The sequence below is a fragment of the Zeus faber genome, assembly GCF_960531495.2.
Source record: "Zeus faber genome assembly, chromosome: 7".
Lineage (NCBI taxonomy): Eukaryota > Metazoa > Chordata > Actinopteri > Zeiformes > Zeidae > Zeus > Zeus faber.
In genome coordinates this window covers 24,905,533-24,931,606 of record NC_137203.1, presented here as the reverse complement: position 1 = coordinate 24,931,606, position 26,074 = coordinate 24,905,533, and the positions used below count along the sequence as shown (strand labels likewise).

General features: G+C 47.0%; 1 protein-coding gene and 1 long non-coding RNA gene across 2 annotated transcripts in view; one reads left to right on the top strand and one right to left on the bottom strand.

Annotated features, from left to right (window-relative positions):
- Window positions 1-629: 629 nt before the first annotated feature.
- On the bottom strand, window positions 630-5,900 carry LOC307232607. Its single transcript, XR_013844243.1, has 3 exons — window positions 5,775-5,900; window positions 5,554-5,667; window positions 630-1,208 (listed from the first exon to the last, which is right to left on the bottom strand). It is a non-coding gene; the product is annotated as an uncharacterized lncRNA (long non-coding RNA).
- A 16,642-nt stretch (window positions 5,901-22,542) lies between these two features.
- rflna (refilin A) overlaps window positions 22,543-26,074 on the top strand; it is an 8,765-nt gene continuing 5,233 nt past the window's right edge. The window contains exons 1-2 of the mRNA XM_080003316.1: window positions 22,543-22,747; window positions 23,044-23,403. Of these exons, the coding sequence (XP_079859442.1) occupies window positions 23,185-23,403 (219 nt within the window). The 5' untranslated portion in view covers window positions 22,543-22,747; window positions 23,044-23,184. The remainder of the gene's footprint in view (window positions 22,748-23,043; window positions 23,404-26,074) is intronic.

Here is a 26,074-nt window from a genome sequence, read left to right as displayed (position 1 = left end):
AAAGTCTCCCGTTTCCTTTCACCAAAATATATTGTGTATTTTTGGAGGGTGCCAGTGGTCCCATACTTATTCGAGCTGGGGGGGGGGTTAATTTTAGGTCGACTGTCTCTCAGAATTTTGTTTTGGTTATATTTTGGACGTGTTCTGTTTTGGTCGCGGCTGTCTGTCTTCTGGCCAGTATGTTAAGGCTTTGCCTTGGCTGGCACAACAATGCATGAGTGGACGTGTGCAGAGTGTGTGTGTATGTGAGTGTGTGTGTGTGTGTGTGTGTGCACGGGTGCTCGTGTTTGTGTGCGTGTGCAGGCGGCGGCACCGACAAGGAAGGGTGTGGTAATAAATGTCTAAACTTCATGGTAGGCTGGGAGTTACGTTCAGCCCGCATGAGCTGGCAACTACTGGGTCAAAATACCAGCCCAAACCGACGGAGACAAACAGTGAGTGGGAGGTGGAGAGATGAGAGGAGAACAAGTGGAGGGTGGAGGGGTGGTGTTTGTGAAGCAGGCATGAGCCATGCGGTTAGCAAGTTTAACCCAACCAATTAAAGGAACCATACCAGTGTCAAAGTGAGTTGTAGCCAGTTTACTAGTCAGCACACACATTTTATATTACTGACAATTTCCTTGTCCATTGTTCATATTCTTAGATTTTTTTTATATTGTCTCTATTTTCTGGTTTTGAAATGGTGAGAAACTATTTGTGAGAAAATTAGTGTTTCTTAAAGCAATTGGGGCTTCCCTTCGTGCCTTTTCAAATTGAATTACAAAATAAAGAAAATATGTGTTACCATATTTGTCAGCGGGACATCAATTAATTATTTTAGTTACCTCACACCCTAAAGCCCTCTCTCTTATAGGACAGTTTTCTATTACTAAGTACTTTGACCAAACTATTACAACATCATCTTTTTTACCAACTACTTGAGCTGTAAATAAGTTCAAGTTCAAGTTCAAGTTCAAGAGATTATTTGTCACATACATACACATACGGTCATACATATATGCAGTGCATTACAGAAATGGTGAGATTTTGTTGAAGGAAGTCCATCCCATAAAGATTCTTCTCCCTCCTCTTCCTTATTGATGTAAGTATGAAAACAAGAGGAGTCCATTCCGATCATTCCTGCACACTAGGTGAGGGTTCACCTCCAATGTTTGAAAGGACGTGTCCTGGTCATTTCCCGTCTTGTGACACACCCGACCCGCTCTAATCTGAAAAAGAAGGAGATGTTTTGATTACACAGCGACATAATCTATTCCACACGAGGAGTGTAAATTCTGGTCGTAAAACTGTCCCTTTCGCAACAAAACCCAAATCATTAAGACATTTAGCCTCAAAGCCGCCGAGCTTGTGCGGTTGAAAAATGCACCACGGCCAATATTTAATAATAATTTATGGATCAAAACTGAAATAAATGAAAATAAACTCAAGAGTCAGTGCCAGAAGCCGTTGTGGTTCCAAAAAATTAAGCTCGCCCTCTGCATTGGGCTTCGGAGTGGCTGGCAGAAGTGAAAAGTCTCTATCTATCTATCTATCTATCTATCTATCTATCTATCTATCTATCTATCTATCTATCTATCTATCTATCTATCTATCTATCTATCTATCTATCTATTCATCCATCCATCCATCCATCCATCCATACATCCATCCATCCATCCATCCATCCATCCATCTATCTATCTATCTATGTATCTATCTATCTATCTATCTATCTATCTGTCTGTCTGTCTGTCTATCTAGTATCTATCTATCCATCCATCCATCCATCCATCCATCCATCCATCTATCTATCTATCTATCTATCTGTCTGTCTGTCTGTCTATCTATCTATCTATCTATCTATCTATCTATCTATCTATCTATCTATCTATCTATCTATCTGTCTATCTATCTATCTATCTGTCTATCTATCTATCTATCTATCTATGTAAGTTTCTATACTTCACTATGTGTCACTCGTGCTCTGACAGAACATGTTTTAATGGCCTCTGCTCCTCACTTCGTAGGTCGAATTTGAAACCCAACACTGGCACCAGGAGTCACCTTCCAGGCATGCCCCCCCCCCCCCCCCCCATCCCCATGTCCTGTAGTCACAAGACGGAGTCAGGACAGGGGGGTCAGGGTGGAGAGGCAGAGCTGTGATCCACCACCCAAGCCCCCTTCCACAATCACCTCCCTTTTGTAGCCTACATAACCTGAAAGTAGGAACATTATTGGACGTTCTGGCAGGGCGGCATCCTCGGGGCACGCAATCAAATCGGTTGTTTGATCAGCGACCCTCTGCCTCTTGTGACCCCACCTTAACCTGGGCGACCCCCCCACCCCACAGCCTTCCAGCCCCTCCCGACGCTCATTTCCCATGTCTCGCCTCATTCTAGGCTTTGGTTTCACCTGATTCTGTTTTTATACACGCTGGGGCAAACCAGCCTGGCAGTGAGTGGGAGAAGAGGAATGGTTGAAATGTTGAGACCGGGGGAGAGGTGATCCTCTCCCCTGGGTTTGGGGAAAGGATCGGTCTTGGAGTCACGGTGGCAGTGTGTTGCTGACGGAGCGGGCGGATGTTAGTGCCACAGAACCCGAGCCCAGCTCCGACCACCCGCGCTGCTCTCCAGCTCTGTCACAACCATCCACGTCTCTACCGGACTGGTCAATTTAGGTTTCAGGGGTGGCATACGAGTACTTGTAACGTATCTATACCGCTCCTCGTGACCCCTGGGTGTTAGTCAAAGGTGACGCACCCCACCATGCTGTCAGAGCAGCAGGGCAGCAGCAGCCCTGATGTAAGATCGCACCCATTAAATTCTTCCCGGTAACCAAACCCCTTTCGGGGCAGCCGAGCGGGAGGCGGCCATGGTGAAACCCACAGAGAGTTATAAAAAGAGCAAGTGGTGTGGAGAGTGAAAAGGGCACCCCGACACCTCCCCCAAACACCCCTCGAACACCCCCCAAACACCCCCACAGTTTGCTCTGTCGCCATCATATTCCAGTCATCTGTCTGTCCTGTCCGCCAGTCCTCAATCAGGCAACAGTCATCACAGGAGGATTGGTGAGAATAAATCTCAACTATTTGTGTTCAGTGACACTGAGGGCTCGGAAGCAGGGGCATTCTACACATCGGGAGGTTGTCAAACATAGTAAATTTATAATGCTACAAATTAATGTTAATATGTAATAGGAGCAACAAACAAATGATAGAAAATATTTTATCCAACTTGATCTGATTGTTCAAATTCATGCATGAAAGGTAAGCAACAAAATAAAGGCAAGGTTGGTTGAAAGTAAGAAAATATAAATAAATAAAATATAAAATATACATGACCACTGCCCTTTTGCGGAGACACTTTTCTTCAAGGCTTGATTCTCTTTTGTACAAAAATAAAACCCCAAATGTTACTATTTGTGTCTTAATGCTAAAAGCAGAATCAAATGGCAGAAGAGTCTGAACCGGTCTCATCATTGTTAAAGCAATAGCACTCCCCCTTGCTTGGACTTCACCAAAGAGTTAAACATTAGAAAAACAAACGAAAAAGAATGTGTAGAAAAGGAAAATAAAAATACTTTTGTCTGTCTAGGACTGCGGGTGAGGAAGCGAGAGAGAGAGAGGAACGAGATGAGGCGAGAGGGAGCTGTGTAGCTGTGTTTGTAGCCCCATGTAGATAGAGTGTCAAGGTGTTGAAATGGCCCATTGAGCCAGAATGTCAGCCATACAGAGTAGATAGGATGGAGCACCCGTCTGTCCACAGCTCACAGCAGCGGCTCCGCTGCTTTCCACCGCCTCCCACCACTACCACCAACACCGTCTCCGCAGGGCCACTGGAACCGTTCCCAGTCCAATGCTCCCACACACATTGGAGCACTTTGAGACGAGGCACCAAAGAGCCTCGGTAGCGTACAGCATAGCTCCAACAATGCGCCACTGTCAAACTAGCTTTGCACTTAGTTTGAGTCCATGCGTTTTATGCGCGACAAATATAAGCTGTCATTTGAAAATGAAAAACCCCAGCGGATCTTACCAGGCCGCGCATATCAATGGCCATTTGTGGAACAAAAAAGAAAGAAACTGGCCGCCCTGCCGAAATGCCACATCCCTAACGGAAAAAATCATGGAAACGTGTCACAAAGCCAGCATTGTTCTGCAGCGCCTGTCAAAATGTGTGTCGAGATGTGGCTGCCGAAGACCCCCCCCGCCCCCACCACCACACACACACACACACACACACACACACAGACTGTGGTGAGAATTCAGCCCTGGAGCTTCATCAGTGGGTGAATATACCCACAACTCACTTCCAAAGTGTGACATTTGATACCAGGCAGCTAACTCCAAAGTCACGTGAGATGAGAATTTACCTAATACGAAGAGGAAAATACAGTAGCGAGATTACATCAGTGTAGCACAATGCCAAGTTATACATCAGACGTCTATCTAATTATAAAGAAGGAAAACCCCGGGGGCAAATAATGGGATGATTAGCTTTATTTACTTTGGAGACCAGAAGAGAAAAAGGCCGGCATATCACTCAACACACAGCCTGCAGGAGTCCAAACCCAGATATGAAGTCGATAGAGATTTTGTGGGAACAGGAATGTCTGACTGGTCTGACTCCACTCCCACCATTAACCCCAGCCTAGTCTCTGCACGGTATTCATTCTGCGCGGCGATGGAACTGACAAAGATCTGAGAGCTATGGGAGGGTGGGGGACCCACTTTGCTCCGCAGCTCTGTCCGGGCTCCCGAGTGGGAAGCCGCACTGCAGGTCTAATGAGAGGAGAAACAGCCATGTGTTTAACACACTCTGGTAATGATGGCGCTCCCCACTAAGCCCCAGCTAGTTAAAAGCCACCGCAGTGCTGCACTCCAGAGCCAACGCAGCCTGCAGCCTCAACCTCCTGTTGGAGTCCAACATGGCTGCCTTCTGGCGCTTAATAATCAGCTGGACATTCCGGAGAAACCAACGAGCGCCACGACTTATTTCCTTTTCTCAGGTGGACGTCAAAGATGCCTCGCAAACTACTGAGTCAACAGATTTGGTTGTGCCACAGTAGTACTTTAGTTTGATTGGGGCATGGGCATTCCCACAGGGGTTCTGTGCCTCCTCCACCCCACCAATCACCCCCCAACCCATGCCCAGCCTACAGGGCAACACTGGACATGTCAGCGTGAGTTCACCTCCGGTCCCGTGCGGGGCAGAGCAAACAGGGCGACCACATCAAAGCGGTGCAGCCGGACCACAGTGGCCCCGGCGCGCTGGTTTGTTATTCTGCCCCAAAGGTTAATTACAGTGGGTCCTTCAAAGGCCCTGCTGGCCATCTGCAGGGACTTTTCAAAGTGGAAGACTGACATTCCTGTCTCAGGCCAAGTGAAAAAAAAGGAAATACACATGCAATCGCACCCAGGATCTGATGTTGAATCCTGTGTCAAACAAATAAACAAACACTCAGTTTGTGACTACTACAACTACACCCTCTACCTTCATGTGATTGGTAGGGGGGTAGAGGTGAGTGTTATTTTCAAAATAGCATTTTGTCAGGAGGAGGGCATATGACACTAACCCTGATCCAGGTACGAGAAGAGCAATGTTTATATCGTCCAAATTTGCTGGAGAACCCATCTTGGCATCCACACAGGGAGCGGTGATATTTGGTGTGCTCAATGACAAGGCAAGGCTGGCACATGGGAGGGAAAAGAAGAAGAAGAAGGGAACTCTTGGTCAGAGAAAGGAGGATTGGGGGAAGAGGTGGAGAGAATTAAGGAAGCATGAAGGCAATCGTACCTTTGGTTCTTGACTGGACGCCTTCCAACACAAGCACACACGCACTCCCCCAACACACACACACACACACACACACACACACACACACACACACACACAGAAAACCAGTTTGTACAGCGAGCCGTGCCATCAGTCGGTGAGTGGCGACAGTGTATTTCAAGGCCTGACGGTGTCCCTGTTAGTCTCTGGCAGTTCTCATTAGCGCTATGAATAGTCCGCTATTTTTGTTTGTGTAACTGAATCCTGGGTCTCTTTATGACTGTTTACCATGGAGGGAGTCACACTAAGCCCCCACCTCCCGACCTCCACCCGCTCTATTAAGTGTCTCAAGCAAAGGCTATTGACTTCCAGACCCAGGGGGAGGAATGTTTTTTTTCTAATTATATATACTGGCGTTTGTTTTAACATGCATGGATGGTTTCCCAGAGAGGGGCGGGGTTAGTGGCGTCGGCACGTCATCAGAGGAACACAGTTTAGTCAGGGAACAGCGCGCTGCTTTGACAATGAAATATTTTGAGGAATATGTGCAAAATGCTCATGTTGTGGGGGATGTCCAGTACTACACATGCTGTTACAGTAGCTGTCAGCCAGGCGAGGCAGAAGGTGGTGCAAGTGGAGCTGTGATGGAAATGTGAGGTTGATGTTGAGAAATTATTTATAAAACCTGAAGAGGTGCCACCAAGTAGTAAGTAAGGAAGGACATAAGTTGGTCCCTTTGCTAGTTTGTTTGGAAATTACATTTGTTTTATCCCATTAAAAAAAGACAATAAACAGTTGAAGAATAATTCATTTGGGTTAATTTCCATCATTTAGTATTTTGTATCATAATACATTTAGGTGCACTTTTGTCCATCCCTGTTTGTTATGTTGCATGTTGCAAAACACGCAAAACTGTCAAACAAAAGAAAGCTGTTCAGCTGAAAGAAGAGTTTTATAAAAATGATGACAATTCAAAGTGAAGTTGACGCTCCGAACCTCTCCACATCCGCCTTACAGTTCACACCACCTCATCAGAGCTGGAAAAGAACCATGGGTGGTGTGCAGGACCCTTATGCAGGCATTTATTATTACATCAGGGAGAACTAGCAGGAATAATTACAGGAATACCTCTGTATTTGTGTGTGTGTGTGGGGGGGGGGGGTGTCTGCGCGTGTGTGTGTGTGTGTGTGTGTGTGTGTGTGTGTGTGTGTGTGTGTGTGTGTGTGTGTGTGTGTGTGTGTGTGACCCAAAGTGTCCCCTCCTCAGACTGAATTTGGTCCCTTGGAGAGCAACAAAACCTCTCGGGGGTTTTTAAATGTTTCCTGCTTGTTGTTTTTATGCGTCTCCATTAAGCGGAGCCACATGCTATCGATGGACTTCTGCACATGTGGAGGAAGCATGTCGGTCCAAACAGCCTGCAAGTGGGGGAACTGACAGAAATAAATGAATGAATGAATGAATGGAATTGTGAGGCATCTCTGGCGTAGCCACCACAAAAAAAACCTCCGTCACAACTTAGTCAGTGGCCGCTGTGTCTCGTGGCCCCGCGGGGTTTGAGTGACAGGGCTGATTTGCAGCCTTTGCGTCAGAACTGCCGGGTTTTTTGCACAACTGGGCGCGGTGCTACGGCAAATGACAGCCTGGACCCTGCAGGTGTCACGCTGCTCTGATGAGTCATCGTCTGAATCCTATCTGCCAGCCACTGCACACATTAGCTCAGGTGTGTGTGTGTGTGTGTGTGTGTGTGTGTGTGTGTGTGTGTGTGTGTGTGTGTGTGTGCGCGTGCGTGTTTTTGGCACCAACCAAAGGCATTAAAAGACCCACCCTGCCAATGCGCATACACACCCTTTGAGCCTGTGTGAGCATGTTTAAGTACGCACACTCACACCATACACACACACACACGTACACACACACAGATGCAAGTTTGTGACAATAACACATGCGATAACTCACAAAAAGACAAACACACAAACATAATTGCTATCAACGTGTGTGCGCTTTGCGGGAAGCAACCATTCAATTCTGCTGCGATAACTTGCCCGCTGTTATATAAGGCCAAATGTTATTGTGCTGCACAGATTACATGACATTAAATTCAGGAGGAAAACAAGCAGGTGCAGAGAAAGTCATGAGTACACGGTGTGATGCCACAAGATTGATTGTTATTTCTCCTTGTTGAACTTGACCTTGACTTGGGCTGTTTTCAGAGTTGTTCAACGAGAACCGTCACCGTCCCAGTTTGTTGCCGCGAATGCTTCTAATTCCTAATAGCAACACGTAACATTAGCATTCGCTTAGATTTGGAATTCAATGGAATGGGGAGGAAAGAAATGTAATTCTGGGACTTTCTAATTTAACAAACTTAGACAATCTTATGAATTTCCACTTTATTGACTTTTATTGACTTGAAAATTCCACTATATTCTTAAGAATGGTGTGGTGAGGACCAGTTTGAAGCCTGTTTGGAACCCATAGGGAACTGCATTAACAGTCATGTATCGACCCTGACCTGTGTTTCTCTCTGTTGTTGCCAAAATGGAGATAGGCAAGCTGTCCCTTGTGGGGTGGGGCGGGGTCTCGCCACTAGAGGCCTTATCAATTATCACATTGTCAGCCCGATGCTAAATAAATGACAGGGTATGACTGAGAGCCTACTGCCGAAATCCACCGTTCCCTGAGGAGGAGGTTTCACTGAGTTGCCAATGGAAGAGTAAAGGCCTGAAATATATCCATCAGCAGCATCAATAGTAAATCAAGGTGTTTATGGCCTCTGAGCGCTGAGGTATCAGAGGAGCAGGAATGTGTCCTTACAGAACATTCCCAGGAGTCATCGGTTCTCCCTCTCTGCGTCTTTTTTTTAATGCAGGAAGCGTTCCTCTGGAAAGGCGCCCACCTCAGTCGACCCTGCGAGATGCAAATACGTACCAATTTAAACGCAAACACCTGTGGGATATCTTTGAATAGCAGAGATGCGGTGAAGAGCCGGGACTGGGAAAATAAAGCCCAGACAGGGCATTTTCAGTTGGGCAAAGGCTGGAACGCATTTACACGTATTTTCATTTCCCCCCAATTTACAATTTGGGCCAATTAAACTCAGCGTGCTCCCCCGCGTCTGTGGTGTGTGGAAGCAATTTGATCTCTTGGGAACCATAACCTTGTCAGTCACAGCAAGCCAGTGTGAAAACCACTGAGCGGGGCGGACACACTCTGACTGGACCTTGCATTGCTATTGAGTCATCCTGCACCTGCATCACAGGAAATGGTTCGTGGCAGTCCAGAAAGAATGGCAGAACATAATTTCGGCATGCAGTCCATCGGGCACCAAGGCTACTGATTCTGCGGCGCATTGAAAAACACTGTTGAAACTGGTGTCAAATATACCGTAAATGTCCGGCTAATAGAAAATGTGCGCATTGTTTGGTTCAATTTGTTTCTATAAAAGGTCTGTGTGTATATGACGGAGGGACCACCGTTGGAGATCCCACGACACCACATCCTTTCCAACATCCACAAAAATGTTCACGAGAACTACAAATTGCATGGTGGTGGAGGGAGCGGCACCACACATTGTTTTACTTTTATAGTCTTTCAAGTAAAAAAATAGACATTCTCAACGATAAGAAAAGAGATTGTTCAGCCGTCTCCGGGCGGTTAGGTGATCTAAAGAGGCCGCGATCGCGGTAAAACCCTAAAACGGACATCAAAGGTAGGAGGATGGATATGCAACATCACGGACTCCAGAGGGTTAAGGTATTCACTTCCCAGAGATTTTTTGTCTCCCCCCTCGTATTTCATGTCTTTCTTTCTCCAGCGGATTTCAGATGAAGCGCAGAGGCCTTAAAAATCTGCACATAAAATAAAAAAATAAAAACTTCTTCTCCGGTTGAAATGCTGACTGGACAGATAAGGAGGCATTAGGGAGGGAATGTGCTGACTGAGAAAACCACTCGGCTCTTCCCCAGCACCACGAGAACTCCTATCTCCCAAATCAACAGCCTTTAGCAACGACTGGCGTTCTGGCGATCTTTGAGTCAGAACTGAGCAGCCGTGATTCATCGCTGTCCCAATTAATGTGAGTCAACGGGGGAGAAAATATAGTTTGATCGAGCCGGGACGTAGATCACAGATGCAGTTAAAAATCCATCTCCGAGTGCCCATTGAGAAAATAACACCGACTCCCACAGCAGCTATAAAACACAACTCCCTTTTTTAATTTGGTCAAACAGCAGAAGCAGAAGAAAGGAGAGGAGAAGAAAGAAATGAACGTGGCCCTCGCCAAGACCTGCAAATTAAATTCATTAAGCAAAGCTCTTACAGTAGGGGAGCGCACGGAGACGGCGGCGTTTTAAAAGTCATTCCCGATTCCGTCGAACATAAAACTTGAGCTGTTGTATGCACTACGCCCTCGACCCATTTTTCTTTTGCGGTGTTCGGCTTTGTGAGGGATAATGGAGGCCTGTGAAAGCGGATCGTGGAAATGGAGCGGCTGGCAGGCGGTACTGAAGCTCCGCGAAAAAATGGAACGCGCAGTTTCCAGATCCCCTCTCCTCTCCAAGTCAAATAGATCCAGGCTCAGAAGGCGGCGCTGCACTTGCCACAATATTTTGGGCTCCTCCGAGCGCACAAACGCACAAATCTTATTATGACTTGACTTTTTTTTGGGGTGGGGGGGTAATGGATACAGCGGTGTGAAAATATTACCCCAGCGGTGGGAAATGACCCTTGAAGGTACGACTGGGAAAGAACCCCACTGGTTTCCCTCGGTCACTCCTGTACCGTCGCCCCCGTATTGTTTATTCAGACAGAGGGTCCAGAAAAGGAAGAGGAGAGAGAGAGAGAGAGAGCAAGAGAGAGAGAGAGAGAGAGAGAGAGAGAGAAAGAGAGAGAGAAAGGGAGAGAGAGGAAGGGAGAGAGAGAGAGAGAGAGAAAGCAGCTGAAATCTCTGCTGCTGTTCGCTGCCCGTCAAAGCCGCCCGGGAGGAAGGGGGTCGTCCGGGGTCAGCTAGCGTGGACATGAACTTAGGGGGGTGGGGGACAGCGGTTCAAACCTGACCTCCGTCCGACCCCCACACAGCTGAACAGACTCACTGCCAAAACCCAACTGTGAGTTCAAGCTCAAGTTTGAACGCTCCCGTCCCATGTACAATAACAGAAAGAGGAAAAAACAAATAAGAAAAGACAAAAACTTCATAAAACTTGCACTGATTTTAATAAACTCAACTCCAGCCGTTTGTCTAGACAGGACTCTACATCTAACTCATATATTGTTGTATTACCAGTATACTGTACTATACGAGTGCATACAGATTGGGGAATCAACTTTTTTTCACTTGAAGCGGCAGACGGGCGGAGTTGGCACATGGTAGCATCATTTAACAAGCGCTGAAAATAACTGGGAAATATTTAAAAGACGATTTCATTCACCTTTAACCGACTGACACAACCCCTACGCCCTGAATCGCCCTATAATGCTGGTGCAATTACCTCCGATTTTATGGCGATTGGCAGCCCTGATAAAATTCGACCCACCCAACCGAGGCGCTCAAAGTGAGGACGATCAGTCAACTTCTCGCAATATTCGGGAAAAATACACATTTCTACCGGACAAAATTGATTGGGAACACGCCTGTGTAATGACGAACAATTGCCTGAATTGTCTATGACCAGGGGCGGTCTTAGTGATTTGGAGGCCCAAGGCAGAACCAATGTGAGGCCCTTCTCTACCTCCCCTGATGCAAGCATGGCTACGTCCAGCTGTGATGGTTCAGATGCTGCCGTCACAGGTTCAAGTCGTCATTTTTCTACCCAAGTCCTGTTCCTTTAATAAGATGATTGGAGGAGACGACTGACTCAGTTGTTCAGAGAGATGAGTAGTTCAATGACAACTTCAGTGTTGGAGGGCTTGAGGGTTCGATGCAAGGTGAGTTTGTGAAAGCCTGCGAAAGCTTGTGTTTAAAAAGCGCCTGGAGACCAAGGCTGGCGTCAAGGGGCTGCCGTCACAGGTTGAAGTTCTGTTTTTTCCATCAAAGCCCTGTTCCTTGAATCAAATGATTGGAGGAGACGACCAAGCAGGACTCATTGGCTCAAATAGATATGTCGTTGGGGGACCAGATGGTTCAATGCCAGCTGTTGTTGGGTTAAGTATAAGGCTTTTAAACATTGTGCATGGGACTGCAAATACAGCGACACCTGGCCAAAGAGAGTGGCATCCCCATAACAGTAAATGTAAATTGAGCGCGAAAGATCCGAAATGTCAACCCCTCGCGCCCTGCCCTTCTCCACATAGTGACCCTGGTGCAGTACTTCACTGGCACTTTGCTCTTAAACTCCAAAATGAGGCCTAGGGCTCATGAGATGATTTTGAGTGCAGGACGCTAAACCTGATCAAATCTGAATCGGAATGACGCTTTTGTCGAAACTCTGACCATCTGGTGCTAGGCTCTGCTAAAAACACCAATACTATAATTTGACAATACGATTTCCCCCAGATCTGATGTAACTATTTATAGTCTGTCCAAGGCTTGGACCATATATGCAGACTTTTTTTTAGGGTAATAAAATCCCAAAGCGTCGCAGCCACCCTGACTTAGTACTGGATACATTTCAGCTGATCACAGCCTTTCCTCCTGCAAAGTTCAGCCCTGTTACGCTCCCCAACATATCGCTTACATACGGTGCGGCTCATCCAGAATCAGCAAGTGTGTGTCTGAGGAAGCATGCAAGAGCGAGAAAGAAATATGGAACATAAACGCACTGGAAATTTTAGATGATAGAGTTATTATTGAGCTATCTGAGAACTGTTATCGTTAATATTCTCCCTCTCATATTCTTTCTCTCGGCTGGTCCCCTACTCTATTATATCTAATGTAGATGTTTTTGTTTTTGTTCTGTCTGTTACAGGGTGTTAAGCTGCTCTTCTTGGCCGGTTTGGAAGGAGATCCTTGTTTTGGAAGGAGGCCACTTGGAGAGTCAGGATCATTTAACAGTCTTTCACTTTCTCAGTATCTCACCATTTCGGCATTTCTGTCATTTGATCTTAAAGCACCGTCTCCATTAAGCCTTGTGTGTATTGAGTAATTTCTCGCGCCTGGATGTGAGTCGACTATCAAAACATCGGGGGCCATTAGAGGAGTGAAAACTCAAATTAAGCGAGGAATCTCCCGGCAACAATTTTTTGGTTTAGAAATGCACCAGAAACATGGGTCCTCACTTTGATACCAGTACAAGAGTGTGTGTGTGTGTGTGTGTGTGTGTGTGTGTGTGTGTGTGTGTGTGAGTGTGTGTGTGTGTGTGTGTGTGTGTGTGTGTGTGTGTGTGTGTGTGTGTGTGTGTGTGTGCGTGCAGACAGGCTTGCTGCACAGAGTGTGTCCTGAGGGCCTAACTAAAGCCCTGGTCCAGACTGCAGTGGGGGAAGGGGGCATGAGTTAGCATGAGTCTCGGCACCCCATCTGATTCACCCCTCTCCGATCGGCCTGAACCTCGCCTGGAGGTTGGAGTCGGAGCTGATCGATTTTGCGAAAGCCGGAACTCGCGGGCAGCCCAAAGTGTTTCCGTAAAGGAAATGAACCGCGTTTTGGATGGATGCGGGATAGGTTCTGCGCCGGGGCGCTGGAGGTCTGAACGTCTGATCTGTTTTGAGGTTTTTCGACGTTGGCTCCCCGCACTGGAAATATATGATAGGAAAAATGTCAGGAATTTGCCTTTCCTTCATGTCGCTACTTGGCAGCCAGTTCTTCTTCCAGACACTTCCAGCTCGACATGCCAGTGTTAAAGCGCCTGCCCTGACTGTCTCTCTCTCTCTCGCTCCCTCTCTCTCTCTCACTCTCTCTCTAGCGATCTGCTAGTGTTCTGCCGGTAGAGACGGGCAGTATGAGCTTTGACGTGCCCTGGGAACCGCGGACAGATACGGAGACAAATTCCGAGATTAAGTCTCCTAATAAGGCCGCCCCCACTTCACATGACATGATGGGAGGAAGGAAGCGTCAATCAGTGGAAAGATGTCCATCTCTGAGGGCTCAAGGGGCAGCACTTCATTGAAGAGGCAATCCCAGGCATTGGAGGGGTGGAGGGGGAAAGAAAGTGACTAAAATGAGTGAGGGAGTGAGTAAGTAACCGAGAGAATGACTGATTTAACAGTTGCGTGAATAACTGACTGACTGCCTGTCTAAAAATGGTGGGAGACAGAAAGAAAGAATGTGGCTCATGAGAAGAAGAGAGGGTGAGACAGTTACAGTATAGACAGAGAGAAACTGTGGAAAAAAAAAGGGTGTGAGAGAGTCAGACTCACCTTGCTCAGATCAACGCAAACGTTTCCAGCGGATTCCTATTCAAGGCTGTGGATCGCTGCTAAGAAATCAACGTTTCGTCAAAGGGCTGCCGCTCTGTGCAGTTTTGTTTCGTTATTTAAATTTTCTTCCCCTTCATCAGTTTGCGGAAAAACATTGTTTTCCGTAATGAAAGAGAGAGCAGAAAGCGCGGGATGTGTTTCATTGTGGGTTATGGCGAGAAAATCTGTTTAAGTCTTCACGTCAACCTTTCGAAGTGAAGCCCAATCACCCCGAGCTTAACTGGTGAAAGAATAGATGAACACAGACTTACACCACCCGTGCCAGCGCATGCACACACACACACACACACACACACACACACACACACACACACACACACACACACACACACACACACACACACACACACACACACACACACACACACACAAACACACATGCACACTGAAACTGGGGAATTCCTTCACTAACATCCAGGCCAAAGCGGACATGGGTGGTCCGCGCTTGTCATTACGGCCCCCTCGGGCGAGTAGGCAAACTCAAAGCACCCTGGGAAACCCAACCTCACCCCAGTGCCAGAGGACTAGAGGGTGCTGTCAGTTCGTCCCGAGACCCGTCGTAAACTCGCTGGAGTGAGCGCAAATCACCCTGCGATGGGATGTATGCGGGGCGGGGGACTGCATCGACTTTTAGACCATGAGGGGTAAATCTTGCGGAGGAGGAGGAGGAGGAGGAGGACGTCGCGCTGTTTGTCCTTTTGCCCCGGGGCGTCGACGGAATCACTTCGGACGAATCACGCTTGGGTAAATATTATCTTACGGTCACGATATCACCTCTAATCCCCCCACCCCACCCCACCCCACCCCCCGGGATGTCTTGATTTCTCTGAAAAACGTGTTTTTGTTTTTTTTTCCCTCCCCACCCACGCCAACCCTTAAGCTGCTTTATGAGTGGCTGTCACACGGGCAAACAAGGGCCTGCACAAACACATCCGGCAAACAGGTCGGGGGCGGGGGGGAGGGAGCTGGTTTTGTTCCCTCAAGCGGCACGGCTCCTTTTCTCCGTTGCGGAGATGAATGCGGCTCAATGGAGATGAAGGATACAAGGAAACACAAACAGCTCTGATCTTTTGTCCTGCGGCCCCTGGGCGACCTTCTAACACACCCCCCCCCCCCCCCCCCACTCTCCCGCTCCTCCGCTGCGATGGTGGTGGCGCAGGTGGTGGTGGCGCGGGCGGTGGTGCCCGATGGACATGGTCTTCGTGTGCGCTTTCACATTTCTCTCCCCAGAAGGAAAACCATCTCGTTCCCTGTCCTCTGTCCGACCAATTCACAGGCTAGCAGGTCACTGTGTACGCCATTGATCAGAACGGTGGATCAGTCCACCGGCGATGGCCTTTTGTGTTGATTTTTCCACAATATTTCATGCCTAGAAAGAATCACTTTGTGTTTACTCGAGTCAGAAAAAAGCCCCAGACTCCTCTGTTTTTCGACGCTGCCTGTCGATGATATGGACGGCGGGTCTGTTACTCATTAAACCAATAGCCATTCCATTGTTTACCCCCGACTGTTCAAACACGGCTGAGAGGAAGCGAAAATGTCAGAGGAAGCGGCCGGGGCAGGTGAATCACAGATAACAGCTGAGCGTGGATGAGCTGCTAGCATGCGAGGCTAACAGCTGCGGAGCCCCGAGGGGCGGCGTCACGCGGCACTCGCTAACAAGTTTGCCGTCTGCGCTGACTTTTCCCTGATGACTCGCAGGTGATCATTAGGGTTTAGAAAGAAAACCGAAAACACAAACATGTCCGCCAAAGAAAAAACCCCCCTCCACCGCCACCACCACCACCACCACCACCACCACTACCACCACTACCACCACTAGCATCATGCGACGTCAACCCGCTGGCCAGATCTGCCATAGACAACGGTCAGGCGCTGGGGGCTCGGACCATCCGTCTCTGGGCGACAGGGATGGGAGGGGAAGGGATGAAAGGGAGGGGGCGGGTGGGGCGGGGGGAGGTTTGTTGTTGGATAGAAAGGGAGTCAGGGAGGGAAGCCTACGCTGATTCTCAGAGCAGGCCTGGCGAGGGCGTCTCCAAACATTAAAACCAGATGCAGTCAGGCTCCAGTAAAGTGAGGTGCAGTGGCGGATTGAACCCCGTGGTCTGGATGGCATATTTAGAATCTGCCAGGGTCGTCCATCACCAAGTCAAAGACGCACGGGTGGACCGGGGAGGGGAGGGGAGAGGAGGGGAGGGAGGGGAGGGGAGGGGAGCGCGCACGGCGAACAAGTGGCCAGTGTTGGTGCCTCCATTGTGCGAAAAGCAAACGGGCAGAATGGCCACCTATCTGCGAGATGGGGTGGTCCCGAGAGCCTGAAGGAGAGGATTTGTCTGAAGAAAACCACGGTGGACCCCCCCCACCCAACCCCACCCAACCCCCCAACCCCGGTTCAAAACAACCTCCATGCCTGGACTGGCCTCGCTCCGTGGTTTGTTTACACTGAGAGCTATTCTAGACAGCACATGCATGCTCAAGGAAAAAAGAGACATGCACTCCACTGCACACGCATGCACACACACACCCACACACACACACACACACACACACACACACACACACACACACACACACACACACACACACCTTGAACTGTAGACACTTGATCACTGGGATGTAATGACATTAAGTTGTGTCTCTGTGTTTCTCCTTGTTTTTTCCTCTCCTGATTGCAGATAAACAAACACACACACACACACACATACGTACACCGGGTACGTACACACACACACGCACACACGCAGACACGACACGCACGCACACACCTGGGATGTGCTCCCGCCCCCGCCGCCCTCTGAACAGCTGGGCTGGCAATGTGATGTGAATGCGTTGAGATTGGGCCAGCTCAGGGAGAGCTCTGCAGACGTGGAATGTTTGTGACTGTGAATGTGAGTGTGTGTGTGTGTGTGTGTGTGTGCTTGCGTGCGTGCGTGCGTGTGTGTGTGTGTGTGTGCAGCAGGATGTGAGTGATTGCCCTGAACACAGGGAGGGTTGATGTAGCTCTAAAAGATGAATCACAAGCAGCCAGCCCCCCCTACACACACACACACAGACACACACACACAAACACATGCACACACACACACACACACACACACACACAGAAACAGACACCTTTCACATTTCCATTTCACATGCCCCCCCGCCAGTGATGTTAAAGGTCTCCTGCAGTATTGGAAACCCAAACTGCAGAAACTCCTCCATTAGCTTGTCCATTAGCAGGCAGCCCACGGGGGCCGGGCGGTTAGAGCGACCGCCCTATAACGTCCCATGATGGATAGAGCTGCAGCAGGTTTCCCCTCCACCCCCGCGTGTGTTTGGAACTGTTCTCAAACATGGTGTCATGCAGCGTTTTTCACCATAAGTCATTTCAGACCAAAGGCCCAAACATATGTCTTTCACTGAACTTAATACATAGTATTGGCTGTTGTCACATGGTTTCAAGTCATCTGTCCTATCAAGTATATTTTATATAATTCTGCAAAGGAGGGAGGGTTGGTGGTGGGGGAGACTTGTGATTTATTACTTTGTGTGTGCGTTCCTTTTTCTGGTTCGTTCAATAAGGTAACGGAGAGGCATGGGGACGCGCAGTGCAGTCTCCTATAGGACGTGCCGACCCTATCCACACACACACACACACACACACACACACACACACACACACACACACACACACACACACACACACACGCACACACACCCCTGAAAGCCCACAATTCACAGCAAGCAAGTGGGTGTGTTAATGACGACGCCCACTTATTTGGCTTCTTCTCTGCTGCCTGCCTGTATACGGTATATAATATATGGAAGCGCTGAAAACAAGTATAATATTATTATTTTAATTGTGCTGAAAACAGGGACAATTTGGTAGTGAATGTTGAAAACTGGGCCATTTTAGTGTTTTACAGATATTTGTCGAAACTTAAGCCGGGAGAGTCCCGGACAAACTGGGACGTCTGGTCAGAAGAATAAACAACAATGCAGCTCGAATCAAGAAGCTAAACCAGGGATAAAATGTTTAATAGCTGATACTTTTCCTCTCTTCCCCGTCGTCTCGTAGGTACTGGTAACATCACTGTATACATTTGTGGAAAGACATGAGTCCACAAACAGGTCCGATGTTCGACCTCCATTTTCTATTGTTTTTCTCTTGACTCCCCAACCCTGCTCGCACGTGACGTGATCAACCTCCTCGCTCGGAGGTAAACTACTATCCGATCAATCCGATGTGCACTTGAAAGCGGCATCAATCTGATTGTGTTGTGTTGTTTTGTTTTTGTTTTCTGGCAAAACAATACGCCTTCGCCCCAGATTTCCCATTCGTTTCCATCCCCGTCGGGACCCTTCAGACAACTCGGCCGACGAAGCGTCTGGAAAACAAAGCTTGAATTAAATGATATGGGTCATCAAGTCCGCACACACTGATGCCATAAAAAGCTTGATTTCAGAGGTGAACGGGTGATGTCATATTGGCAGATTTGCGGCAGGGGAAGTGGGGGGGGTAGTGGATCATAGGTTCGATCCCCTCTGGAAGCACTTCTTCTTTGAGCAAGACACTGACTGGAGCCTGACCTACGCCATGACCTCTTGCCGTAATTTGCCCGATTTGTGCGTGCGTTCCAGAGTTCCGTGTAACAATATAATCCCCTCCCCTAATTACGCCAACAAATTCAATATGAAGGTTAGAGTGCTCTTAAGGAACTTAGAGCCCTTCTCCCTTCCCTTCCTCCCATCTGCGCACAACCACAACGCCCCCCCCCCCCCCCCCCCCCCCGCTCAACCACTCGTGGCAAATCTGCAACAGATTTCGGCCGTAATCTCCTCAATGCCTCTGGGATCGGCGCAAAAAAAGACGGACACAACGACACGACGACGCACACCTGACGAGCACGGCGGTGAAAAAGAAAACGACGACACAAAAGCGGAGAAAAGTGTGTGTGTGTGTGTGTGTGTGTGTGAGGGGGTGGGCGGCGAGATTACTAGCTGCTGCGGTTTACCTCCGCCTGTTATTAAGCGACTTCTTCAAACAACACAGACTTATCCCAGCTTTTTTTTTTATTTTTATGAGACCTGTGAGAGAAGGAGAGAGGAAAAAAAACAAAACGTAAACAACCCCCCCCGCCCCACCCCCACCCCCAAAGCCACACCAGCAAAAAAGATCACGCACCATTTCCTGACAATCTGCGCTGATGATGGTGATCACCGTGCAGAACTGCTGGACCATCAACGATACAATCACACGCTGTGGACACGCACAGTCACTTCTCTGTAAGAGGAACCCTGCGTCTACGGGAGGCAAGGCACCAGGTGGACACTTTTAACGCAAAGTTCTCACGTTCCTCTTTTGTTTTGTTTTGTTTGTTTTGGTGAAAGGCTTTACTGTCTCTTTATGCCCCTTGGTTCCTCTCTGAGCTCCAAATCCACTGAGAGAAACGGCTCGATGGGCGACGCCTCCCGCCCATCTCCACCCAGTCCTGAAATACACCAGGCGGGATGGCAGCGCACTCACACGCACACACACACACACACACACACACACACACACACACACACACACACACACACACACATGAACACGTATGCATGTACGCACGCACGCACACACAGTCGCATGCATGAATGTCAGTGAATGCACGCTCACACACGCACATGCAAAGCATCGAGGTATGAGAGTCTGAAAACAACAACAAGGACTGCTGAGTGTTAAGGTGAGGCACGAAAATGAAGCCTCATGACTTATGACTCATAAAAAGGATTTAAAGTTGAACAAAATGAGCTGGCTTGGTGGCTGCTCCTGAGATGGTGAGTTAGAACCGTTCCATTTGTTATACTCCCACAAAAATACCTCATCAACACCGTCAGCACTGGTGCCCTTAACAATATTTAGACCCTGCTTGTCAAGAATGCAGCAAGTAATAACAAACTGTATGTGAAACCACTCGTTACATTCCCTGCTGACTCCATGGACTTTTAATTCATTTCCATTTTTTCTTATAGGAGCTGCAGAGCAACTCACTTCCTGATCCGTAAAAGTACAAGGTACTTTACTGAAGTACATTTTCAAACTAGCTGTACCTCAGCGTTGGGGAGTAGTGAACTACATTAAACTAGTAGTTTAACCACATTTTGCAGTAGCTTGTTGATAGTTCAACTAATTTCATATTTGCATAGTGATTCAAGTAGTTAAATGACTTTTTTTGACATTTTTTGTGTAGTTAACCACTAAAACTACAAACAGTTTTGGGCCATAAAAGGAAAGGAATGATTTTTTTCTTTTATTTTACCTTTGCTTCTCTGCTGTAATTGAACCTACTTTGACCACCCTGCCCCCTTTTTCTTTCATCCGGACTGCTATGAAGGCGTGCCCAGGCTTAGTAATAACTGTTGATTTATTGCTATTTATTAACAATGTTCAGAGAAGTTGTTGCATGCTATTTTAGAAGTTACCTGGCTAACTGAGTAGGCCTGTTGGGTGCAATGCCAGCACCTGGAATCTAGTTTCTGAAAGCAGGTGTCTGACTGATGGACATTGTATACAAAACCAAAGCAGACATTCCTTGCACTTTCCCATGAATAGTGGGGTATTTTATTTTTTTGGCTCATGTATGACCTGTGAACAAGTGGGAACTTTTTGTAATAAATTTAATTGAGCGGCATTTTTTGCTGGCGTGTTCATGTTTCGTATTATATCTTTTTGGCAGGTCCGCCTACCACACGCCACCCAACTGGCGTTTTCAGGGCCCTCCGACACAGAGACACAGACGATGGGGTTGAAAACACACCAGTTTTGTTGTCGAGAGTGGGCAAGGTGGAACAAGCCTGGAGCAGATGTAGAACATGTCATGACAAGGGCTCCTGTGTGTATGGGGGGTTGGGGGTTTTAACGGTTGTTTGTTGATTACTCTAACGAGCAACAGGCGTACAACCACACTGATCCTGGGCCCAATTACCTAGACCCAAGCGGGTGTGGCTGCTTAAACCACACCACCCCCACACCACAATTTTGTGACAATTTCGTATTACATGTGCATTGTCAATTTCATTTTTTTTTTTTTTTACAAAGTAGTTTGAACTACTTTTTCTAAGTAGCTTTAGTTAACCAAACTAGATTTCTCCTAGGGTAGCTGTGCTGTAGTTCAGCTTTTTCCAGTGTGAAGTAATCGGTAGCTTCCCCAACACTGCTGTACCTACTACTGTACATTGTATTTCAATACATTTCTATACATATCTCTTATACCATTTACTCTACTACATTTTGGATGTCACTTTATTTCTTTATTTATATCTGGATTCATATTTATTTACGTTTTTTTTTTTCCAAAAAAACAAGATTTTATATTAAGTGTGTGATTTTTGTTGTAAACTATGTTTTTCAATCTAATCTTAATCTTTTGGCAGTGGACAGGGGTCAGCATTGGCACTCTGACCGGTCTGCGACTACGCAGCCCCTTATGCAGCAAGCTGCGATGCACTGTTGTGTTCTGACACCTTTCTGTCATCGCAGCATTAACTTTTTCAGCAATTTGTGCCACAGTAGCTCTTTTGTGGGATCGAACCAGACAGGATAGACTTCACTCCCCATGTGCATCAGTGAGCCCATGACCTTGTTGACGGTTCACCGGTTGTCCTTCCTTGGGCCACTTTTGGGAGGTACTAACCACTGCATACCGGGAACACCCCACAAGACCTGCAGTTTTGGAGATGCTCTGACCCCGTCGTCCAGCCATCACAATTTGTCCCTTGTCAAAGTGACTCAGATCCTTACGCTTGCCCATTTTTCCTGCTTCCAACACATCAACTTAAATTACTGACTGTTCACTTGCTGCCAAAAATATCCCACCCCTTGACGGGTGCCACTGGAACGAGATGAGCAATGTTATTCACTTAACCTGTCAGTAGTCATAATGTTGTGGCTGATCGGCGTATAGGCAGGCCACGGTGACATGTTGTCACAATGCTATGATGTCACAGAGCGGACGTGGGGGAAGCCGATCGGGAGGGGTAGAACGTAGAGCAAACTACAAGGAGCAGAATAAACTAATAACAAAACAGGGCAAAACCGTGACAATCTGTGTACTATCCCGTACATAAACACACTGTTATTCCTTAATAAACAATCTGATAATTTCAAAAAGATCTCAATGTCTCATACCATGTCAATGGTAAGAACAATTCCAATACTATTAGCAGCTAAACAAAAAAGAATATATATAATATATAATGGTTTTTTTTTTTTTTGTATCCTTATTTCTGATTAGCAGTGTGGTCAGAAGTGGGGACGGGCTCTCCCTGTCGGCTGTGCATGGAAGTGTTCCAGGTTTTAAGGACTAGATCTGGATGTGATCCAGGTTGGGGGGGGGGGGGGGGGGAAGAAGCTGGCAGCCTCATTAAGAGAGAGTCCTCCAAGCTGATCCCAGCAGACTGGCTGACTGGAGGGACTGGGACGCATCACTCACAGTGCGCTCGCATTTTGGGCGAGAGGGAAGCTAAAACATTTTGACATACACACACACACACACACACACACACACACACACACACACACACACACACACACATATCTGTGAGTTTCAATAGTTTGTTTCAGTAGTTTGTGACTCTTCACGCTTTCTCGGGATTGCACGAGGAACGACACCGACGCGCAGGTAGGTTCTAATAATAATAATAATAATAATAATAATAATAATAATAATAATAACAATAATAATAATAATAATAATAACAATACTACTACTACTACTACTACTACTACTACTAATAATAATAATAATAATAATAACAACCTTCTTCTTCTTCTTCTTCTTCTTCTTCTTCTTCTTCTTATTATTATTATTATTATTATTATTATAACACTTAGAAATTAAGTCTAAAATGATGCGCGTTGTTGGGATTAAATGTCTATGGTTGATATTTTCTTTTCCCTGTTCTCCTCTGGTTCCAGGAGTCAGATCGGAGACTCAACGGATTCGCTCCACACGGATTTACTTGAGAAACCATCACTGTGACTTCTGCGTTTTGGCTCTCCTTACGTTTTACTTAGCTTTTTTTTTTTTTTTTCCCCCCAAACCGAGCTGTCCCAGAAATGGTGGGGCACCTCCATTTACAAGCTATGGATGATAGTCTGAAAGGAAAGAACCGGGAAGGGCTGCTCGACAGTCCGGACTCGGGCTTGCCTCCCAGCCCCAGTCCGCCCTTCTGCTCCCTCTCCCCGGCGCTGCTGGAGCCGCGCTCCGGCAGCTGCGGAGCGTCTCTGGAGCCTCTCCACGGATGTTACAAGAAGGAAAACAAAGAAGGGAAGCTGGTGAGAGACACACTAAAACTTTTGTTCTCTACGTGTGTGGGTTGATGAATAAAAACTCGAGATGTGAGTGAGTGGTCAGGATCATGTATTTCATCTGATCATTTGAATGGAAGAAGCGTTTTAAAGAGGCACCTAGTGCAGTTTTTTTTTTTGGGGGGGGGGGAACCTTTTACCTGTCTTACCTAGATTCAGAATAGAAGGTCAACCCCATTTGCATTCCTGTGTGTCCAGTACAGAGATATTGATCAGGTCATGCTAACCGTGTTAGCACAGTGCAAGACTGCAGATGGGTTCAGCTAGCCTGGCCCCTGTGAAATTAGGCTAATACACCTTCCAGCGTCTCAAAATGAAGGTATCAAAGCGTTACCAAGAGTAAACCAACCAGCATGAAAAGCAGCGTCTCTTCTTCAAAGTTTATACGCAGCTCCCATGATAGAGCTGGCGTTGCCCTTCTTGTCTGAATCTTGTTAAGACGGACAAAAAGCTCATTTCCCCCCTGAACTGGAGTATCCCTTTAATCTTAGCCAGCAACAGCCTTCTCTTCTACCCATTTACAAACATCTGGAAGCCCTCTGACTGAATTCCGCAGTTGCAACTCATTTTGGGATGCAGCGGTCGGTTCTGGAGACGCCTCGGGCCCCAAACAGTCCAAATCAATAGATGGAAAACATTGGAAGTGAAGTTGAAATGGTTTGGCCACACCGGAGGCACTCGAGGTGACGGTGTTTTTTAGGGTCAATGAGTTGATTATTACTTCCTCTGGGCCTCAATCTGCTTTCTCAGAGTCCCTTTCAACCCAAACGAGACTTATTCAGCAAAAACCCTAATGACACATGGTTAAGAAGTCATAATGAGGGCTGCCCTGTGCAGAGGCGATTGCTGTCTTGTCTCAATAGGCTTCCATCTTTTGTTTTTGTTTTTTACCCCATTCCAAAGTACTTGACGTATTATGGCTTCAGACTATAAAAATGGGTCAACACCACACCATCACCTGACAACTTCCAAGCACCCTGCTCATTATTACCATTTCTCTCGAAAATGGGTCTCGAAAAAGTCAGCATCAGAGCACTTACATGGCATTGATTTGATGGGATGGAGGGTAGGACTTTTTGGTCAACGATCAATGCGGCTCTTTGATTGGTCGGAGCTGAAACACCCTTAACAACGGTGTAGAAGCCGAAACCCTTGGACAGTACGTACATGTCTGCCCTCTGTGTTGCATTAGGCGGCAATGGGATCGGTTTGTGATTACTGCAGCTTTTGGATCTGGTTGTTTTGCCTCCGTAATCATCAGTGACAATACAATCACCCTGGTGTTCACAACAACAACAATCTTCGCCGCACGTTTGACTATTGAATGTTCAAACGCCACCGTGGAAACCAGTAGGGCCACGTCCATAATAAAAATATACGCAAAGACGTTGGGTGAAGTGCTCGACTATTCAGTTGTGACGCTGTTAATTTCAATTTACTCCGATTTTTCTGGTCATATTTTTACAATTTTAACTACCACGGTAACTACTGAATACGTAATACTACGGTATTGCAACGGTAAATACACGTACGGCTTGTCTTTTGTTCAACTCCAGCACAGTGGCATGCCTCAGCAGGAAAACATGCAAATTGGGGAGAATTATCGGTGGGAAAAATCTCATCTCCCATAATGATTTGAGTGGCATTTAAAGAGTAGAGCAGAGGGTTTGATTCAATGAAAAATCGTTTCCCGCCTTCGGAAGTCTTAAGAACATGTCGGCGCAGGCGGCAGTGGCGCTTAACTTCTCTGAAGCTGTGCATTGTGCGAGTTGCGTGACATTTGGGTTTTTTTCTGAGGCCTGAGACGCAGAGCCAGACAGAGAACCCTAATCCTCTGAGCGTCTAAACCAGTAGGACGCCTCTGTCGTGCGGTTTCCCTTTGTCAGATCCTCTGTGATAGCGGCGGCCTCGGCTTCTGTTTCCTAATGGATCTGGTGGAGCTGTGAATGGAAAGAAATCAACCCCTTTCCACCAGAGAAACGGCTCGCAGAGAGACTTTTCGGGGGGAGGTTGGCTGCTAGTGTCTTAGGGATGGGCTGGGTGGAGCAGACATGGACAAGCTCCTGCAAACCATTTAGCCCCCGCCCCGCACCTTTCCTCCGGTCTATTTTCGTGTTGTTTTTGTATGCCACCGTAAGAACAATCTCCGTGCTCTATTTTGAGGTGGAGGGGGGCTTGTTAGAGCCACTGCACAGCATAAGAGTTTGATGACCTTTCTGCTTCTAATTTCAACATGGATGAATGAACAAACACAGCAGCTTTGTCTGGAGAACTTGGTTGAGTTGTTTTGGATGCAACAAATGGCCACCGTAGCGTTTTCTTTAATCCCTCTTGTCCCTTGCTCTTTACCTCTGAGCAACATTACACTACAAGTCAAAACCTGTCAAGACAAGTTTTTTTTTTATTTCAGGCAAATTAGCGTATTTATCCATAGTTGAACTTGCACAGCACACAAACAAGCCTTTGTTTCAGATGTGGTAATACAGTTGTAATAAAGTTGAGTTCATTATTACAGTTTAGTTTAGGATAATAGTTTAGCTTATTGAATAGGATGGGGGGAACCATTGAGGAATTGCAATATAAATGACCCCAATATCTACTGTATACATATTGCAAAGGCTATTTCTAAGAAAACATA